General features: G+C 51.1%; 2 protein-coding genes across 2 annotated transcripts; one reads left to right on the top strand and one right to left on the bottom strand.

Moving 5' to 3' along the window:
- Positions 1 to 5,272: 5,272 nt before the first annotated feature.
- On the bottom strand, positions 5,273 to 8,184 carry CCDC51 (coiled-coil domain containing 51; the record flags this gene model as incomplete). Its single annotated transcript, XM_084247494.1, has 3 exons — positions 5,273 to 6,028; positions 6,767 to 6,931; positions 7,873 to 8,184. 3 exons carry the CDS (start codon positions 8,182 to 8,184, stop codon positions 5,273 to 5,275), a joined length of 1,233 nt encoding a protein of 410 aa, XP_084103620.1.
- A 4,291-nt stretch (positions 8,185 to 12,475) lies between these two features.
- Positions 12,476 to 14,385, top strand: TMA7 (translation machinery associated 7 homolog; the record flags this gene model as incomplete). The annotated part of the gene is made up of 4 exons (XM_084247765.1): positions 12,476 to 12,491; positions 12,576 to 12,631; positions 12,701 to 12,788; positions 14,232 to 14,385. 4 exons carry the CDS (start codon positions 12,476 to 12,478, stop codon positions 14,264 to 14,266), a joined length of 195 nt encoding a protein of 64 aa, XP_084103891.1. The 3' UTR covers positions 14,267 to 14,385.
- Positions 14,386 to 16,741: the final 2,356 nt, after the last annotated feature.

The following is a 16,741-nucleotide window of genomic DNA, read 5'->3' as shown; positions in this document are numbered from 1 at the left end:
CACATTCCTCCCCTCAGAGTGTTAGGGGCAGCCTGGGGGCTGAAGGATAAAGGTCAAATCCCTCCAGTCCTCACTCTTTCCCATTCTGCCCCTGCTCCCCCACACATGCTCTCGTTCCTGCTGGCCTGAACTGTGGGCTTTCCACACTCCTCCCTGCTGTCACACAGGCTGCACAGCCAGGAAAGCCCACTCCCTCTCCATCCCATTAACTCTAGACAGCCAACCAAACTCTCCCCAAGAGCCTTCCCTGCCCCCAGGCTCCTACTGGGATGGAGTGGGCGGGGGCATACCCAGCCCTTCTGTTGTATAGTGCAAAGTGCAGCTCAGCCCCAGGTTCTAAGAGCCTTTGGTCTCCCATTTGTAGTACAGGAGGCAGGACTGCTCCAACCAGTAAATGTGATCCATGATAGGGTATGTGCCTGGCATTATAGTGGCAACAACCAAGGCCACTTGTCTCCCTGTGTTACCCTCCAACTTCTGGACATGAAGTTCCTCGAAGGCAGGGCCTGTGGCTTTTGTTTCAGAGGCTCTGTGCTAACTAGGACAGATGTTAGCACAGAGCAGGTGCTCCAAGCATGTTGAAAGGACTCCTAATTCACAGCCAAGGAAACACAGCCAGCAGGGAAGATATAGGGTCTACACCCCTCAGAAACCACTTGGTCACTCAAACATCAAGGTACCTGCCCCACTTTTGTTAATGACCAGGCCATAGCAGACTGAAAAGGCTAGTTAGGAATCAGGCCTCGGGTCCCCAACTTGCACAGCCAGGATATCCTGCCTACTCCCCAGATCGCAGGTCTTGTCCAGGCTCACAGGCAAAGTCTAACCCTGTCTCTGATCAGGTCTGCCTTGAGATGCCTTCTGAGCCCACTCTTCTCTGGACCTCTGAGCAAGATCCCTGGTTGCCTAACTTTTGTCTGCAAAGAGCAAATCCCTCCAGGGCCCTCCTGGGGGCTGTCCTCACCAATCAAAGGGGCTCACAAAATCTGCCCTTCCAAGCCTGCATAGGGGTCACACCCTAATCCTCATTGATGGAGTCCAGAGGTGGGGGGGGGGGGCAGAAAGGGGATTTCCTTCCCGCCCTCCTGCCTGACTCCCAGGGTCCAGGAGGGAGGCGAGTTACTCATTGACAGTGCAGTATTGCACTTTGCTGCCCTGTGCGTTGAGGTGGGGTGCGGGAATCCACCCTTTTACAGGGCACCTGCGAGGACTCACGGGGCGCTCATCAATCACCCACCACCTGCGCCTGGGTGCCGAGGGAGGCCCCCTCGGGGGGTGTGAAGCAAAAGGTTCACCGTCCGCCTTTGTCAGCATTGCGGAGCGCAGCCTTAAGGGCTGTGGGTTCCACGGTAAGGCTAATCCTCCCCATCGGGCTCGCCCCAGACCGCCCCCTCCTCCCAGAGGCGAGGGACAAGCACCCTACCAGTGGTCCTGGGAGGGCGGGGAAGGGGCCGGCCGGTCCCGGGCTGAGGCGGCGGGCGGCGGCGAGGAGGGGGCGCGGAGGAGCAGCTCCACCTCCTCCGTCTCCCAATCGCGTTACAGGCGGCGCCGCCAGAGTTTCCCTTCGCGCGGAGAAGTGTGGTCCCAACTCTCGGCACCGAGGCCGCCCACCACTCCCCGGCCGGCCCCTGCCGGGCGGGATCCGCACCGCAGCAGGCCCTTCCCCCGCGGGGCGCGCCGCCCGCCCCCGCCCCCGCCCCGCTCGCGGGCCCCGCACTCACCGCCGGCCGGGCCCGCGGGAAGAGCGCGCCGCGGCGGGCGCCGGCCCAGGGACTCGGGATCTGCGCGCGGCGGCCTCGCTCCCCCGCCCCGCGCCCCGGGAGGTGGGTCTGGCGGAGCCGCAGCTGTTACCCGGAGACCGAGGGGCGGAAAACTGCGCCCGCCGCCCGCCCCTCCCGCCGCGGCACTGCCACGCCGGGAACAAAGGAGACAAAGCCGCGCCGGCCGGCCGGGCTCCGCGCCTTCCCCCGCGCCCGCCGGCCGCCCCCCCCGCCCAGCCCCGCCAGGCCGGAAGCTGCCGCGAGAGCCGGCGCGCGGCCCGGCCGCCCGGACCCCGCATTCCAGCCCGGCGGGCTCAGAGCTCGCCGGGGGCGGGGGCTCGACCCACCCTCGCGGGGGACGGGCACCACCCGGCGGTAGCCAGGGCGACCCGAGCGCCGCGGGGTCGGGGGGGCGAGTGGAGCCGCGGGCGCGGGCGGCCCCGCCCCGCCCCGCCGGGCCTCACCTGCGAGCCGAGCTGGAACCGGAATTGGGAACCCTCCCGGGACGGGACGTTCAGGGCTGGTTGCGGGGGTCACGCCGCGCACCCCCAGCTGTGGTGGTGCTGCTGCCGCGTCCCTTATTGCCTCGTCAGCGCAGATTCGGACCCACATCGCTCACCTGGCCGGCCGGTTAGCTAGACACCACCCCCGCCGCGCGCCGCCCCGGCCGCCCCGGCCGCGCGCTGTCCCTCCCGGTGCCGCCTCCTGTGGTCGTCCTCCAACTTTCTTTACCTGAACTAGGAGCCTTGTTTCTCCCCAGAGTACCGGGTCTGCCCACCGCCCCTACTCCCGGGACTCCCCAAGAGCCAGCCCCTCCTTCCGGCCCCCACCTCTGGCTGTTCGGGAAGAGCACAGGCTTTGGGGTTGGGCCTGGGTTTGCGCCATCACTAAGCCAAGTAACCTGACCATCCCTCCCCCCTCAAACAAACACACACAAGTCTGTTTGCTCACCGGCAGTGGGGGTGATACCATACTTAGCCCGCTGTTAAAGGAGGACTCACCGGCTGCAACGGTGCACCAGCAAGCGCACATCATTTCCTTCCCTTCTTCCCAGGACCCACCCCAAGCTGAGAAGCCTTGGGCATGTCTGGACTCCCTCTCAGACAAATACCTGGGTCTTCCCAAGGAAGAACCACTAGGCAGAAGTGCTTTCCCTGCGGCCCAGTTGTGCCCTCAGCACATTGCAAATTCAAGAGGCAGGACCAGGCCCGTCCCATTAGGACTTTTGGAGAACTTTAGCTCAAGGCAATTAAGACAGCCTCCTAGAAGGCAAAGTTTGTCACACATACTTTACCTTGGAAGTCTCCAAAGCCTCCACGGTCTAGGGGAAGCCTCAGTCAGGTTATCCACATTACTAGCTGAAGAACTAGCACCACAGGCACCTTCTTCCACCTCCCACCCCACAAGGGTCTCCCTTCCATCTCATCCACCAAACTCTGCCTTCCAAATTCTTCCCTTCCCAACTCCTCTGCTCACTCTTATTCCTCTAAAATTCTTCTGTTATAGAGCAACCCCGATATTAAACAGGTTCCTGGCTGTGGGTCCTCACCCGCGCGCTTTAAAGGGACTTGTGAATACTCTACTACAGACACACACAAAAAGGTTAATAAAAGGTTTATTTACAAGAGGAAAGGAAATAAGAAAAATGTACAACTCAGGGAGAAAATAGGGAAATAAAGTCTTTAATGCGTCCTACCCGATCTGACGACCTGGAAACCCAAAGTCACTCTCAGAGATGGCTGGAAGCTGTGAGCTGGCGGAGAGTCAAAAATGGGGGCCCCAAAGCCCACGTGTCTGCCTTTTATATCCACCTGGCTGCTTAACCCCACCCTCAGTTCCCAGCCACCTTCCCTTTGGTGGTGATGGGATTTGGAGTTCCCAGTGTCTTTGGCTTTGACCTGGGGTGGGGGTGGAGTCCACAAAGCCTATATGGAATTTGCTTTGGGACATCCTTTTCCCCCTAACACTTCCAGCACCTGGGACCACCTGTTCAGTACCTCATCTGCAACAGCGTGGCACCCCCCCCCTCAGTTCTCTCCCCACCCCCCTCAGACATCAGAGTACCCAGGTGCCTATGAGTCTGGCACTCCAACCTTATGCTCCACAACTCCCCCACACCCATCATCACCTCAGCCAGGTCAATCTGCCTCAAGCCCCTCACCTACCTTGACTTTCCTACCTGTGCTGCATGTGGGGGCCCCTTCCACATGCCTGGAAGCCTCCCCTCTCCATCTCCGCAGGTACACACCCTTCAGGACCTTCCTCACCCGAGAGGGACCTGGGACTTCTCAGTACTGTAGCACCCCTCATTGATACAGATATATCAACTTCTATTCTTCAGAAGTGTGAGCACCCAAGTGTTATTTTTATCCCATGCCACCACAGAGAGCCATACAAAGAAAACAGTGGCAAGGAGGGAGTGACTGAATATCCAACCAGATACCAAGAAGGGAGGGCACTTTATGAGAAACACTTCCATAGGCCTCGACTGAGTGTCTGAAAGGAGGTTGGGTGCTCCATGTGCCAAACTAGCAAGCCCTCCAATACTCTAGCATGAGTTGAGTGCCTCCCACTGCTCCTGTTTACTCAAGGGCAACAAGGCCACCCATGTCCATTTAACCCTAGGGGATGAAGGATGCTGCTCACCTAAGATTTTTTAAAAGAAAAAAATGGAGATCAGGGTCCTCAGCAGTATACCTCCATGCCCTACTGTACCCCCACCTCTGAGAAGACCCCTCTCCTTCATTGCCTCTCTGTTCACACTGGTGGGCTGAGCTCTGCCCATGCCTTTCAAGGCCATACCTAGGCTATGTTGGGGAGGACACCAGCCCGCGTCCCATGCTGGAGCTGCCCAAAGCATTCTCTACACCAATTCTTATAATTATGTCCCCAGCAATATGATTATCAACCATTCCTCAACGCCTTTTCCCTGCTCTGCCATGCTCACTCTTCCAGCACTAGAACCAGGAGGTTCTCCCCACCACAGAAAGAGTGATCCAGGAGGGGTAGTAGCCACGGCCATCAATGGGTGGACAGCAGTAGCCATGGCCATCAATGGTTAGGTTCCACTTGCTGGAACCCCCACATCACTGACTCAGGAGGGTTGGGCAAGAGGGCAGGCCTGAAAACCAGGCCCCAAGCATAAGTATATCCAAAACAGTCCTGAATGAGGACAAGACCAAGAGGAGATGAGAAACTAGAAGAGGCGATTAGCCTAACGCCAGGTCTAACCCCCAAGTCCCAAATGTCATTTTTCATTGAACAAAACTCAGTCTCATACAAATTATTTTAAATAGTACAAACTCAACGACATTTTAATTGGATATTAGCACAAAGTTTTGATAATTCATGTAAGTAAGTGTTGCCTAAAAAGTAAAGTGCATCAGCTGGTGAGCCATACAGATGGTGCTCAGACTCTACCTCCAAAGGCTCACTTCACTGCTGGGATTCTCTTATTAAATCCACATCCACACCTATCCTTTCAGACAGACCTCTGGAGAATGGTCCAGGAGTTAACTCGCCCTGAACAGCATGTAGAGCACTGGTAGCGTGGCTAGAAATGTCACACAGGTGACCAGGGTGCTGTAGATGGTGTTCCTGTTGACCTGGGCTTCGAGCCTCTGCTCTGTGTCTGATAGCGCCAAGACCAAACTTCTGTGCTCCAGTAAGGAGCTGGGTAGGGCCCCCTCTGTGGGCTCTACCAGGCCTGGGTGTGCTGTAGCCTTTGCAAGCTGAACCACCCCAGCCATTTGGCTGAAAGTCTTTTCCAGGCCATCAAGCTGCTCTTGTAAACCCTCTAGACATGAATGGACCTGCCTGGAATGGCTGAGTTGCTCTTTCAAAGCAGCTGAAAGGATAGCTGTGTCTCTGTCTCGGGTGGGGGAAGTACCTGCCTGGGATCCAGAGCTCTGCCCTGGCCCAGTTTGTATCAGGCCCCTTAAATCTGCCATAAGGTCCTGGAGGTTCCTCTGCTGGAGGGAGTAGCTGGATGCCTGTTCTCGGATGGCCTCCTGGAGACTCACAGGCCCCTTCTGTGCCTCCAGGAGTAAGGCCTTTAGCTCCTGCAGCCGCACGCGGTTCACATAGGTAGAGCCTGCCACACCAATCAGGGCCCCCAGGACAGATCCAATGAGGGACCAGTTCTTGGTCCTTTCAGCTCGGGTTCGCTCCTTCTCATGACTTTCCCGCACAGCTGCAGAAAAGAGGGAGAACTTCTCTCGCTCAGAGTCTTCAGCATGCATATAGGCTGTGCGAAGCCTCTTCTCCTCCTGCAGAAGCAAATCTGTATTACACAGCTGCAATGTGGCCCTGCAGCTGTAGCCACAGCAAATGTCCCACTATGTCCCTGAAGCCTCAGTCTTGTGCCTGGCACATAGAACGTGCTCCAGAAACATGCTGAATGAATGATGGAGCATAAACTAGGTCATGGAAGCAGGGAGTAACAAAGGAATAGGGGATGGCCAAGGTTGTCGCTCCATCTTCCTACCTGAATATTCCTTTGTTTGACCAGATAGACTGATGCCTACAGAATGTCCATCAAAAATGTCTGGTGCTCTCTGAGCCAGACCCCTCCATGGAACTCCCTTCTCAGAAATTTGGAGCTCAGGGCCTCCCCAGTGGCGCAGCGATTGAGTGCTGGGTTGCGAAGCTGCCCGCAGCCTCTGCAACACCGGTTCGATCCCCGGCTGCTCCCCGGCCACCAGAGGAGGGTCCTACATGGCGCGCAGACCTCTCCTGCCGCCCGCTGCTCCCCTCAGCAGTGTACTTCGGTCCTTCTGCCTGCTCTGCTCCCCACTCTGGCTCTGGTGAATTCTCTCACCCTCCCGCGCTTCTGACTGTACCCAGTGCTTGTATAAATAAATAAATCTAAAAAAAAAAAGAAAAAAAGAAATTTGGAGCCCAGTCCCCCCAGTAAGAGTTTCTCCACCTCCTTACCAGGTCTCTAACCACCAGGCCAGTCAGGGTTCCTGTCCAGGAGAGGAAGCGCTGCTTCTTGAGGTGCTTACCTGCAGCATCCTGTGTTCCAGAGTGGCTAGTTCCAAGTACTGGTTATCCTCCCTGGAGATGCGGTCCAAGCGGTCCCTCACCTCCTTCAGCTTGGCCTGCTGTACCTCCAAGTGTTCCCGAGCCTCTCGGACAAGCCCTCGAGCCACCATGAACACTTTCTCTGCCTGCAGAAAGAACCACAGAGCTATCAGCCCCTTCTTTCCACACCCAGAGCCAGAGGCTCAGCTCTTCCCAAGGTTGTGGTTGAGAAGAGGTCACTGGGTGTCAGTACCGAGGTTAGAAACAGAGTCCTTCAGACACATAATCCAGGCTCACCCAGTGGTTCTCAAAGTGCAGCCCCCAGCCACGCCTATCAGAACCACCAGATTAATCCACTCAAGTAGAAATAATATGTCTCTGAGAAACCTGAAAATAGCTAACAATAGCTAACAATGAAAATAGCTAACAAAATAGTTTGTGATGTGACACAAACTACAGAAAGGAGCTATGTTCTTAAGCTAGCTCAGGCATGTTAGCTATGCGTGCCTTGCAAAAATGCCAAGAGAGGCATTGCTCCATTTTACAGACCCAGAAACCCCACCTCAGCCAAGGTCCCAAGTTTTGAGAGGAGACAAACAGAATTCTAGGTCCTTCCACTTTACTACACTGGCCTACACTTTAGCAGGAGTAGGAGCAGAAATGACAGTATGTGTTTCCGCTGCCAACCACAGCCTTTCCACCTCACAGGATGGTGTTTTTCCTTGCCCAACTTTCACAAGGAGTATTCTAACTACACATGGGGCTTTGAGGACACTGCAGGGCAGCAGCTCCAAGCAGCTCTTACCACCCACCCTCAAATAGTCAATTGAAGGAAGAGCATGTTGGCCTAACAGAATTGAGGTGAATGACCATCGTTGGTTACAGTTATACAGCGATCTACACCCCAGTAGTATCAAACCTAGGCTGTGAAAAAGAAGTCAATCTACCAGGGGTATCTGTTCAAGAAAAGGTCATTCTGGATGTGGCTTCCCAACACCACGTGGCTGGTGATTTGTTTGGCAGGACCTACCAGGTCATATTTCCTGAGTCAGAGGGCAGGGTCCACCACCCTGGTTCCCCTCCTCACCTCAGTCACATTTCCCTGGGCCTCTCGAACCTCACTGAGTCCAACAAACTCTTCATATCTGTCCCACCATGTCTTGGCTGTGGAAGAGACTCGTTGCTGAATGCTGTGTCCCAGGGCTCTTCCCAGCACTGTGAGGCGGTTGTATAGCCCCAAGGCCACCTCCTCAGGTCTTTTCTCTTTGGGCTGGCTGGGGCCTGGGCTGCAGAAAGTCCTGCTCATACATAAGTCACTTCTAAGGAGGCCTCTCCGTACCATCACAGGGGGCACACCTACAACGTGCTGCATGGCAAACACGGGGCTGCTCCCTGTCATCAGGAAATCTGTGGGGAAAATGTCAGACAGATCAGCTCACAACTGAACAAAACTAGCATTAAGTCAGTTTTCAAGACCTAGAGACAGACCGTAACAGACTAATTCTGAAGAATCACTCTGTTGGGCCTACAGACAGCAGCCACTGAGGGTAGGTTCCCCCCAGGTGGTCTCGGAAAATGGAATGTTTAGGGGACACATTTAGGACATCATGCCTTCCACCTCATCCATGATGCCAACAAACTAGTCCATCCACCTGTTTCTGGCATCCCCAGGACTCTGTTGTGACTTGGATGAGAATCCTGGTACTAGTTTTTTGATAATGTCAAAGTTCTACACCTGAGTTGTATCAATGCTAACAAAGTCCACAAAGATTCATTAAGTCTCCCAGGGATACTGTGGAACTGAGAGGATTTCAGGAATGATTTCTGTAAAAGAAATCAAAACTGGGCCTCCCTGGTGGCATAAGGGGTTAAGTCTCAGCACTATGAAGCTATCGCCAGCCAAGGGCGCAGCAGACCTCTGCTGTCTCGTGCACTGCTCCCCTCAGCAGTGTATTTCAGTCAATCCACCCTTTCTGCTCCCCACTGTCTCTGGTGAATCCTCTCACCCCCCAGCCCACCCCACCTCTGGCCTACACTCCCGCTCCTGTATATATAAATAAATATTAATCTTTTTTTTTTTTAATTTAAAGAAGACCATCAAAAACAACTCCTCAGTCACCCTGAGGGCTGCCTCAGCACTGAGGAGGAAGAGTTTCACTTATGTTACCAGGGAATACAGGTTGTTCAGGTCCCAAGGAAGAAAATTCCCTCCTTAGCTCTTTTCTGGGAAGATTATTCCCGGGGAACAAATACAAAAGAACACAGATCTCTTTAGAAAATAACTTTTCTTGGGTTCACACCAATCCTCCTGCCTCCAACCCAAGACTTTACCAACTCCCAGGCTCACATTTCTCATCTTCCAAAAAGCTTTGTCCCTTCTCTCCAACCTTAGTCATGCTCAACAGGTTAGGTTTCTTTAATCTTTCCTTTTCAACCTCACTTTGATGTTTGGGTCCCAACAACGCCTACTTCTCATTACCTGAACACACAGGGAATCTCCCATTATCCAGTCAGGCCTTGCCCAAGCCTAAGAGCAGCCGTGACTCTGAGGACCCTATAGAGAGGGCCAGGTGACCTATGCAAACCTGGGTCAGCAGCACCCTCCTCTGGTCAAACCAACCCTCCATTTCCCCACCCCAACCAATCCCCAAGCTCTGACTCTGGCTGTCAGAGTGACACCTAGTGGCCAAAAGACCAGATCACAGAGAGAAAACACAACAGGAATGCTCACTAGAGCACCAATTACAAAGAAAGGGGTTTCCTGATGTGGTGATGTGTAACAGCGACCGCGGCAAAGCCTCCTTCCCATCCTCCTGTACTGAGAGAAGCTCAGGCTCTCTTAAAAAAAAGTTGGGGGGGCCTCCCGGGTGGCACAGTGGTTGAGCGCTGGGTTGCGAAGCTGCCCGCAGCCTCTGCAGCCTCTGCAGCGCTGGTTCAATCCCTGGCCACAGGGCGAGGGTCCCATATGGTGCGCAGACCCCTCCTGCCACAGTGTACTTCATCACTCTGCCTGTTCTGTTCCCCGCTTTGGCTCTGGTGAATTCTCTCACCCTCCTGCGCTTCTGACTGTACCCAGTGCTTGTATAAATAAATAAATAAATCTTTAGAGAAAAAAGAAGAAAGAAAGAAAGAAAGAAAGAAAGAAAAAAAAAAAACCAAAGTGGGGGGCCTCCCTGGTGGCTCAGGCATTTGAGCACAGCATTGTGAAGCTGTCCGCAGCCTCTGCAGTGCCAGTTTGATCCCCGCCCGGCCTCAGAGCAACCTACATGGTGAGCAGACCTCTCCTGTCTCGCCCACTGCTCCCCTCAGCAGTGTATTTCGTCAGTTCTGCCCCCCGCTCTGTCTCTGGTGAATTCTCTTACCCTTCCGTGCATCTGGCCTGTACCCCAGTTCTTATATAAATAAAAAAATAAATCTTTGAAAAAAAATACCAACAAAACAAAACAAAACAAAACAAAGTGGGATGGGTTGGGATGTGTCTCCTGGCCAAAGTGGGCCCCAGCTGAGAGACACAGAAGGAGATATTCAAGCAGGTATGCACCTGAACCCAGGTCCTATTCGTAAGTCCTAAGGGATGGGCCATACCATCCATTCCTCAGTGATCAGGCAAACCTCCTTGACCTTAATACCAGCACCAGTGCACACAGCAATCCTGCAGGTGTGCCCCTTATCAAAGCACAAGTCTTGCAGCCCCACAACTACAGCCCCTACTCTTGTCAGCAAAGCTCAATAAAGATTTCTACCTTCGGGCCCTCCTTGGTGGCCCTAGGGGTTAAGATGCAACCTATGAAGCTATCTGCAACCTCTGCAGCACGAGTTTGATCCCCAGCTGGCCAGGGAGCTACCCACATGGCACAGCAGACCTCTCCTGATTCCTGCTGCTCCCCTCAGCAGTGTATTTCAGTCATTCCTCCTGTTCTATTCCCCACTCTGTCTCTGGTGAATCCTCTCACCCCCCACACCTCCAGCCAGTACCCCGGTTATTGTATGAATAAATAAATTGTAAGAAAATATGTTCAAAATGGATGCACAGATGGTTGTGCAACATTGTAAATATACTAAAGTCACCAGTTGTACAGTTAAACAGGTGAATTGTATAGCATGTAAATTATATCTCAATGCTATTACTTAAAAAAAAAAAAGGAAAGAAATTCTTTCTTTCTGATTTCGTCTGTGGTCTCTCCTTGGGATTCTAGGCTCACCTATCCAACTGTCCAACCCACTTCTCTGCTTGGAAGGCTAATGGGGATCTTTTCTTACCCTCCCAAACTCACTTTTTCCACAGCCCTCTTCATCTTGGTTGATGGAACTTAAAAGAGTCCAAATCAGGTCAAAAACTCACATCACTCGACTCTGTTTCCTCTCCCACCTTATATCCAATCCATCAGCAAGGGTCACTTCCCTTCTAAATCCAGAACCCCCCTTTCTCTTATTCCTACCACTGCCTCCAGTTGGCCCTAATGATTCCACATCTTTTGCCTGGATTATCCTAAGAGCCTCCTGACAGGTCTCCCTGTTTCCATTCTAGTCCCTACAGTCTATTGCCAACAAGAAGTTGGCAATTCTTTTAAAACAGAGATCAGAACAGGTCTCTCTCCGCTCAAACCCTGCAATGGCTCCCCAGTTCTGTCAAGATAAAAGACAAAATCCTTTCTATGGCTTACAGATCCACCCCTTAGCTCTTTCTTATCTGACCTCATGTCCTGCTAGTACCCCTTTCCTCACTCTACTCCAATCACACATACCTACACCGCCCCCCCTTTATTGAGATATAATTGACCTATAAGGTTGCATGAATTTAAGATGTACAACATGATCATCTGATACACATATATATATTGCTAAATGTTTACCACAATGACGTTAGTAAACACATCCTTCACCTCACATTATTAGCATACATGGACCTTCTTGACGTTGCTGTGACACACTAAGCTAACCCCACCTCAGAGACAGCAATGTCATTACCATCTACGCCCACAACAGCAGCCTTACCCATTATCTCAGCTTTATTTTGCTTCAGGCATGTATCACATGACCAGTGATAGGGACTGCACTTACTTCCTTTACTTATAGTCTCTCTCATCCACTAGAGTTTCAATTTTGCCAGGACAGGCACTTTTTGCTCATTGCTGTATGCTTAACGCCTAGAATACTATTTACATATAGCACACACTCAACATAAATGTATCGAATGAATAAAGTCTTTGCAAAAAGTAGCACACCCAAAATCCTTCTAGTGGCCTCCAAGTCGTCTAACCCCCTTCTACTTCTGCCACCTTGATCGCATTTCCCCCCCAGCCGAACTGTGCCTTCTTCCGTTCCAGGAACGCCGCAGGCTTCAAGGTCTTTGCACGCAGCCTTTCCTCTATCTGCAATGCTTTTCCCTTTCACAGTCTAGCGCCTTCCGCTTAAGCACCCTCGGGCTTCCGGACCCTCCCCTGGCAGGACGACCCTCCCACCGTGTACCTGGCGTGCCAAGCGCGGGAGCCGAAAACCCCAATCGAGCACCTGCCACTCACTTGGTCTCCGGCCCTTTAGTGCCCGCCTCCGGAGAGCCGCTTCCGGCAGTAGGAGCGCCACTTCCTGACTAGAAGCCAATCAGCGGGGCCGCGTGGAGGTGTCGGCGCAGAGAGAGGGCCGGGGCCCGGCTTCCGGTGGCAGGGTCTCGGGTGAGGGGCGGTGGCGCCATGTCCGGCCGCGAAGGTGAGTGTGCCAGGGACCGTGGCGCGGGGTGGAGTGGGTGGGAAGCCAGGGACGCAGGGCTGAGCGTGCTCCTGTCATCTACAGGTGGCAAGAAGAAGCCCTTGAAGCAGCCTAAGAAGCAGGCCAAGGAGATGGACGAGGTGAGGGCGTGGGCGTGTGCGGAGGGGCTGGGGAACCTCCTGGAGTTAACCCTCTCTGCCTCTCCCTAGGAAGATAAGGCATTCAAGCAGAAGCAGAAAGAGGAGCAGAAGAAACTCGAGGAGCTAAAAGCGAAGGCTGCGGGGAAAGGCCCCCTGGGTAAGTAAAGACTGGGCACAGCTCAGCCCCGACCAACGTCTGAGCATCAGACGCTGGTCCGGGCAGATCCGTTTCCTGCCTCGTTGGGAGTTGAGGGTCTCGGGTTCCTTGTGGCCGATGTGGTGGATGACCCTAGTCAGTCTTAGATTAGCAACAGCGGGAAGGAGCAGGAGCCATTCAAGGCTTGGAAATGAAGTGTCCTGCAGTCTGGGTTGCAGAAATTTAAACACAGAAAATTCATTTAACACGCACAAATTTATAGAAGTTGAGTTTCCAGATAGCCCCCACAATTTTTTGACTTAATATTCCTAGATGTTAAATACTTTTGTGTCCACAGTCTTTTTACTTTTGAGTACATGTAGACTAAAGGATAAAGTCCAGTCTCCTTGGCGTGGTAATTGCCATATGTTGTTTTTTTTTTTTTTAACCCAGTCCTCACCACTTTTCTCTTTCTTTTCTTTAGGTAATAGAATTTGCTTTCATATAAAAAGACTTCAAATCCAAAAGCCTGGTGCTGTTAGTGTGCTGTTTAAATGTTGTTTACATTCACCAAACTATTTCTTCCAAGGTTGTCTTTCATATTCGAGTACTGTGAAGCACACTAGGAACTATGGAGACTGGGGTAATAGAGTCTTCCAGGACTTCCCAAGACCTCCAACCCACTGGGTTTGATTCATTATTGTTTACCACATAGCACTGAGATTCTAGCTGTTGAGGTTCCTTTTGAGAATGAGGTGAGGTATCTTGAACCTTACTTTAATTTACGAAGTCCTATAATATTTGTTTCCCATTGAGCACCACCTAAATTTTTTAAACCTTATTTTGTCACAGTTCTTTTGGCTCTTTTTTTTCTGTATTAGGCATACTTAATTTTACAACTTTTTTTAAAGATTTATTTTATTTACTTAGCATACAAGAGCTGGGGTGCAGGCCAGAGGTGTGGGGAGTGGGAGGATTCACCAGAGACAGAGTAGGGAGCAGAACAGGTGGATTGAATGAAATACACTGCTGAGAGGAGCAGTGAGTGAGGTAGGAGAGGTCTGCTGTGCCATATGGGTCACATCCCTGGCAGGAGATCAAACTTGTGCTGCAGTGGCTGGCAGTAGCTTCATAGTGCTGAGACTTAAGTCCTTGCAACACCAGGGAGGCCCCAATTTTACATCTATATCTTAAATTATCCCGTGTGCCATATAGTTGTTTATATTGGGTAAAGTGAAGGTATGTGCACAACAGTGTAGATCCGGACCAGTGATGGCCGTTACTTGTACCCCTGCCTTATCCTACTTTTGCCCATTATAGACATTAGTAAAGCCCTGTGCATGCTGGCATCAAGAATGTCCAGTATGAAAGCCATGCCTTACTAGGATCCTTGTCAGCCTCCTGGGACTTCCACCAAAAAAACTATTTTTTTCTGACTGAAGACTTTTTTTTCTCCTTTTGCAGCCACAGGTGGAATTAAGAAATCTGGCAAAAAGTAAGATGTTCCTTGTGCCTGAGGCAATGGTGGTCCTTAATTCCATTCGTATTTCAACATGTGGATTCTCTGCCATAGTATCTTTCGACGCCAATAGCTAGAATGAAGTGTCTTGGAGCCTGTTGTACATTTAAGAATAAACTTTTGTAAAAAAAAAATAATAATAAAATAAGAAGTCATACACTGGCTCATCTTTAGTTCTTCTCACTTAGCCATTTCTACCTTACCTGTGAGGTCAGAGAAAACCCAGTGTAGAATCCTGCCAAAGTGTGCTCATCTTCATCATTGTTCTATCTTGAATTCTGTACTACCTGGAATTAAACCAACTCATTTGAAATGACTGTCAGTTTTGCGTGGTTATATACTCAAGTGTATACATTACGTGAGGTTAGTGGAAGAATTTGTACTTTGGAAAGAAAACCCATTTTTTTGTTAGGACATCCATGTTGGTATTTGTTTTAATGGGATTCATCTGTTCATGTAAGGATTCTGCTTTGTGCAGGCTGGGCATGTACTAGAGAATAATTCCTGTTGTCAGGGAACTTACCTAGTGGGCCAAGATAACGTGTTACGCTTCTTGAAGGGAAGAAAACTAGGAAAAGGAGAAAGATTCCTGAAAGTATATAGGAACCATATCTAAGAACCAAGGTGATGCCGGAGGCCACAGGTCTGCATTTCCAGCAGGGCTTTAGAAAGCTCCTTTCTAGGTTTGCATACCTTACACCCCACAATCAACCCCTCAGCAAAATTAAATGTCCCCTTTATACTTCCTCTGATATCACAACCCCACATTGTAACCCTAAAATCTATTATCTGGATCATTGCAATCACATCCAGATCTGTCTTCCCACCTCTACCTGTGTTGTGTTCCCTTACAATCTTATTTTTTTATTTTGAAGCTTTTTTTTTTTTTTTAAAGATTGATCTGTCGATGCATACAAGAACTGGGGTACAGACCAGAGGTGTGGGGGGTGAGAGGATTCACCAGGGACAGAGTGGGAACAGAACAGGCAGATCTGAAATACACTGCTGAGGGGAGGAGCAGGCGAGAAAGAAGAGGTCTGCTAAGCCACATGGGTCACCTCCCTGGCCAGGGATTGAACTTATGCTGCAGTGGCTGCGGATAGCTTTATAGAGCCACTACAACCCCTTGCACCACCAGGGAGGCCCACAATCCAATTTTTACTCAGGACTCAAAGTGATCTTGCTAAAGATTGGTGTACTTCATAGGATATTAAAATCATATTTTTCCCTTGGCTCAGAATTCTGCTGGGGTGTCTGGAGCAGTGAAAGCCAGCATGTATAATGACCAGCAAGGCCCTAAGGGATTTGAATGACACTCCCTGCCCTCTGACATTTACATCCCTCTGATGTATCTTGAGCCACAGTAGCCTATATTTCAAGCAAGTTCCTCCCTTGGCTGTGTTTACACAAACTCCTTCTTCTGCCTGTTATTCTGGATACTGGAGACTCACTTCAGAAACTGAACTATCACAGTAATGAGCTTTTCTCTGACTACAATATAAAGTGGCAGTTCCGGTGTCTCTTAACCTGGTTTCATTCTTTTCCTTCCTGGTATCTGTTGATCATATACCACCGTTGACTCCAGGTGGAGTAAACTGGAGGGCAGGGACTATCCATGTACTAAATGTGTATGTATTGAAACAATTCAGAGGCACATGAGAAATTCCCTTCCAGGCCCTTGATAGAAATATGGGGATAATGCTAAGCTTTCTCTAAGAACATTTTCAAAAAACGGCTCTAGATTTTGCTAAGTCAAAACCTGTTTTTCATTAAGGTACTTCACATTGAAAACCAAACAAACAACCCAGCCTGCTTCGGTCTTCTGGAAAGTTGCACAGCCAGCAGCATCTTCTTTGGACTTTAGGCATTCCCTGTCTGGCCTTGCCAGCTGGCACCCAGCCCTCTGCTGCTGAGAACCAGTGCCAACACACTGCCCCTGAGAGCAAGCTACTGCTCTTTTATTTGGTGGAACCTAATCCCTCCTGACAAGTGAAGTACAATCTTGTCTCTACATGAACAGAGAGCTGCAGCTATTAAGACTTAAGCATTCAACACTTGTGCAGCTATGGAAGGCAACCTACCAGTTCCTTCAAAAAACTAAACTCGGGTATTTACAACTGTCTAGGCCCTGATAACCATTTGCCCTTCATCTACTGCTTTCACAAACATTCAGAAGACACTCACAGGCTGAGTTTGCCCATGAACATACAAGATGAAACCGCTGCCCAATAAAATTCTGACAGCAGCTCACGGCTAGTTTGAATCTCTGCTCCGATCTGAAGCCTTACTTTCTCTCTGTCATAATCTCTACCTGGCCTCCAGGCAGGTGTTGTGACCTCCATTTTGGAGTTGTATTCTTGTCTGAGTAATCATGCTTGCTAGTCTCCTTGCTGACTCGATGGCTCCCACTCAACGTGAAGGTGCCCACTACCAGGGACACCTTCATTTCCTGAGC

This window comes from Talpa europaea (assembly GCF_964194135.1).
Source record: "Talpa europaea genome assembly, chromosome: 11".
NCBI classification, from domain to species: domain Eukaryota; kingdom Metazoa; phylum Chordata; class Mammalia; order Eulipotyphla; family Talpidae; genus Talpa; species Talpa europaea.
The sequence above is the reverse complement of the archived record's forward strand: the minus strand, read 5'-3'. Positions and strand labels throughout refer to the sequence as shown.